This window comes from Pinus tabuliformis, chromosome 7 (genome assembly GCF_031772625.1).
Source record: "Pinus tabuliformis cultivar Carrire ecotype Pingquan chromosome 7, CPIR1, whole genome shotgun sequence".
NCBI classification, from domain to species: domain Eukaryota; kingdom Viridiplantae; phylum Streptophyta; class Pinopsida; order Pinales; family Pinaceae; genus Pinus; species Pinus tabuliformis.
This window is the reverse complement of record NC_142293.1, coordinates 1,307,662,525-1,307,666,669: the sequence shown is the minus strand read 5'-3', so window position 1 is coordinate 1,307,666,669 and position 4,145 is coordinate 1,307,662,525. Positions and strand designations below refer to the sequence as shown.

Here is a 4,145-nt window from a genome sequence, read left to right as displayed (position 1 = left end):
CTTAATTCCCTAAAGCATAGGAAGATAAAATAATATGTGTTTCTGTAATATGTATTCAATGAATTCAACTAAACCTATTTTCTTTAATAATTGTTTCCTACACTGAAATAAAATGATCCCTTTCTAAAGTAATTATTCAATAAAACGTAATTTCTTCTCACCACAATTTTATAAGGATATTAATTTTATTTAAGAAATAGATAAATCCACAATCCCCATTGCAGTTGGCTTTTAGGAGAATACATTAATCTTTTGAAAACGCCTATAATTGATCGCAAAATACAGCAATCGTAGACGGTTAACATAATTTTTGACATAATACACACTGTTTGTACTGAGTGCTTGAATTGGTGCCCACACAAACCGGAGAAAAATAAAGAAAATAAAGTAGATGAGGAACGGCCCCACAAACTCTGAAAGATGAGCGAGCATTATTGAAAAGGAAGGCGAAAGAGACATGAGCGAGAAGATTGAAAAAGAGGGTGAAAGAGACACCACTGTGCAAACTCGTAATGCACATTATGTTTCTTCTGCATAAAAGAAAAACGTCAGGCAGGCACGAACCCGGCGGACCGATATTTCTTCCTGATACTCCTATGTGAGGAGGCGGACCAATATTTTCAGCCGATTCTCCTCCCACTAAGGAATTTTCAAGATAGATGGCTCTACCAAGCAAAGCTACCCTCACAGGTCGACAGTCTAGAGGCAACTCATGGGCATCTTCAACTTTACAAAAGCAAACAATGGATCCTGTCTCGACAACGCTGCTGAACATGCTTCCCTCATATCCACCTGATCACCTTCGACTCTCCAATCGAAAATGTGCAATAGTTGAGCCAATGAAAGCTCAAGCATAGTAATGGCCATCAGAATCCCAGGGCACCCTCTCCTTCCTGAGCCGAATGGAAGCATTCTGAAGTCTGATGGGCTTCCTGTTAAATCTACAGACGCTTCCTGCATAAATCTCTCAGGCTTGAATTCTGAAGAATCTGCTCCCCACACGTTGGGATCCCTTCCAATAGCCCACAAATTGAACAGTAACATTGTTTTCTTAGGTACATCGTATCCTCCTACTTTCACTGCCTCGACAGACTCATGGGGAAGCCCTAGTGGCGATCCTGGGTATAATCGGAGAGTCTCTTTCACCACGCATTGCAGGTATTTCATGCTCGCCAAATCCGACTCCTCCACTTTGCGATGTTTGCCGACTACATGCTCAATTTCTTCCTGCAATCTCTTCATGGCATGTGGATGCCTCAGCAGCTCACTCATTGCCCATTCTAACGTATTAGATGTAGTCGCTGTTCCACCGACGAACATGCCCTTTTCCGAATACAAATTCATTGCGTTATAAAATCAAACACTTTGGTTGATTGAATTTGAAGAATCAGAACTAACAGTATGGTAATCTTATAAAAAGAAAAGATTAGGATCGAGAGACATACCAGAACAATTGCCTTCATTTTTTCTCGTGTGATTTCGTTCTCCGCCTTATCGGTCTCAGCTGCCAAATCGAGGAGCACATCAACGAAGTCTTTAACAGACTCCGCCTCATCCCTGCCATTCATGGCAGCTGCCACTCGATGATCAACATGGCCCTCTATTATTTTATCTGCGAATTCGTCGAATGTTTTATGGATCTTCTTCATGCGCCGCTTGACACCTTGCAAATCAAGCCAATCCAAATACGGAATGAAGTCTCCAACGTTAAAGGCTCCTAACGCAATTGACACTTCTGAGGTCAGATCCTTAAATCCTTGGCCGTTGGCACTCAAATGATCATCAGAAAATTTTCGCCTCGTCAGCATTCTCCAAACTATACTGGAGACTACATTAGAAATGGCCTTGCTCAAATTTACCGTAATTGTTCCGCTCTCGCTCTCCTCCCAGATGGAATGGATCATCATAGACATCTCTTCCTCTCGCACATGCTTGAAGGACTCAATTCTTTTGGTACCCAGCAATTCTGTTACGCATATTTTTCTCATTTGCCTCCAGTGATCTCCATACTGTGCGAAGGCCACATCCTGGTAATTGAAAAATATATATTTCCCACCGGTTGTTAGAGGCCTATTGGAGAATATCAAATCATGAGTACTGAGAAACTGTTTGGCCATCTCAGAAGAAGAAACGACTAGGGTAGAGACAGAGCCTAAGCGCAAAAACAGAATAGGACCATATCTGTCAGCAAGGTCTTTAAGAGCACGGTGAGCAGGCAGCGTCAACTGGAGGAGATTTCCAATGATCGGCCATGGATAGGGTCCTGGAGGCAATCTAGTATTCCTTCCGCTCTTGTAATGCAATCTTAAGAAAAAGATTAACAGAGTTGCGAAGCCAAAAGCTGCGAGCAGAGTCTGAATGAAGCTCTGAAAATCCATATGGAACCGTCTACCACTTGGAATAGTGAAGTAAACAAAAGAAACCCACAGTTAGATTTCTTAAGAAATTTTCATATCCGACAAAATTAGATTTCTTAGGAATTTTTCACATCCGACAAAATTAAATTTCTTAGGAATTTTTCACATCCGTATAAAATTGTGACGTCATTAGACAGCGCCTTATTCATATACCTTTCTCCACATGAACAGTCCTTGACTTTTATATGGCCGGTGAGCAAAGTAAATTAAAATAGCGTACATAGAAAGTCATAATTTGGTATCAGCATTGGCTGGCATAAAAGGCAAAAGTCATAATTTGGTATCAGCATTGGCTGGCAAGAGCTAACGAGGATATCATAGGGCATTAAATGCCCGGCTACATGCGCTTTCCTCATAACACGAGTGTGGTAATTAAATAAATAATGTCAGTACCATTGGGTTAAGGAAATCTGGGTTATAGCGATCACGTTTGAAGATTTTGGGTACCCAAGGGAATTTTGATGCTGGTGAATCTGTTTTCATCATCAAAAACGAGATTCAAACACTTCTGTCAAATATTTTGGAAAAAAAATGTTGAGATAAAGTCATGACAAATTTGCCACTTCCTTAGACAATTCCTTAAGTATTTGTGGCAAAATGAATATAAATAACTAAATTAGTTTACACTAAATATTGAGTTTCAAAATGAATATTAGTCATCTAATTAGTGTTTATTGATTATTATCTTTCAATTTTAGTTTAAGTTTTTAATGTTTTGTTTTTTTTTTTTTAAATTTAGTAAAATTTATGAAAATTGCAAATATGAGCTATATAAACTGCACAATTCAATTTATTTTAATTTTTTTCCGAGTATCCAAACCATTTCTACATTCAAAAATACTATTTAAACAACCTAAAATTACCATATAAAAAGAATTAAATAACCAAATTATAATAAAATAAAATATTTACTTATATCACACAATTATAATATCCTATTAATTTTTTGATACATTAAACTTATTGGTTAACATTATACAAACTACAACAATACATTAAATAATATATATAATACCTATATAATATTTAATATAATATCTTTATATACACATTGTGTTATTAATAAGAACATAAAACACTGTATTTTTTTCCATAAAAATATTGTACCTATTATCACCAAAATGAAATCAAATGATACTTAAACAATTACGTCAGAAACAATAATAAATAGCATCACTCATGACTCTATAAAGCATAAAATGGTTAATATTGGCAACAAATAAATCCTATGAAAATAAATTCAAACGTATAACCTGGTCCCAAAGTAACAACGTCGTACCAATTTTTTGTTCTCCGATTGCTCTCACAATAAATGCAAAGGAGACCTTTTTCCACGGCAATTAAAGGCAGCCATCTGCTACACGTGCAATTCTTTCGTTAAAAATAAATAAATAAATTGATGGCTACATGTGTAATTCTTTGGTTAAAATAAATAAATTAAAATACCACAAGGTTGGGGCAAATTTATGTAATCCATGCTGTTAAAATTTGAAAATTGACTTTATAAATAGTACCCAGACGAAGCCATAATGTTATACCGAGTCGATGGTGGTTCCATCGGATAAAGTAAATCATTTTTCAGGTTTTTTTTTTTTCTCTTTTCTAAATAAGTGACAGCAATCCCAGAAAAGGAATGTTAGGAAAATAAATTAAAGTTAAGAAATAAAATCTGTCTTTTTCTTTTTCCAAATAATCTCCTCTACGCTGTAATTGTTAGTAATTTAACCA

At 36.2% G+C, this 4,145-nt stretch overlaps 1 protein-coding gene across 1 annotated transcript; it reads right to left on the bottom strand.

The window, feature by feature from the left end:
- Positions 1-224: 224 nt before the first annotated feature.
- LOC149252336 (cytochrome P450 750A1-like) lies at positions 225-2,403 on the bottom strand. The gene is made up of 2 exons (XM_089456654.1): positions 1,446-2,403; positions 225-1,323 (listed from the first exon to the last, which is right to left on the bottom strand). The coding sequence occupies exons 1-2, from the start codon at positions 2,376-2,378 to the stop codon at positions 700-702; spliced, it is 1,557 nt and encodes a 518-aa protein (XP_089312780.1). The 5' UTR covers positions 2,379-2,403; the 3' UTR covers positions 225-699.
- Positions 2,404-4,145: the final 1,742 nt, after the last annotated feature.

What these genes read in the sequence shown, in the direction of transcription:
- LOC149252336 (XM_089456654.1), bottom strand. Translation starts at nt 2,378, where the DNA reads ATGGATTTTCAGAGCTTCATTCAGACTCTGCTCGCAGCTTTTGGCTTC. An exon ending in AAATGAAGGCAATTGTTCTG is followed by an intron (nt 1,324 to 1,445) that starts GTATGTCTCTCG and finishes TATTCGGAAAAG; the next exon opens with GGCATGTTCGTCGGTGGAAC.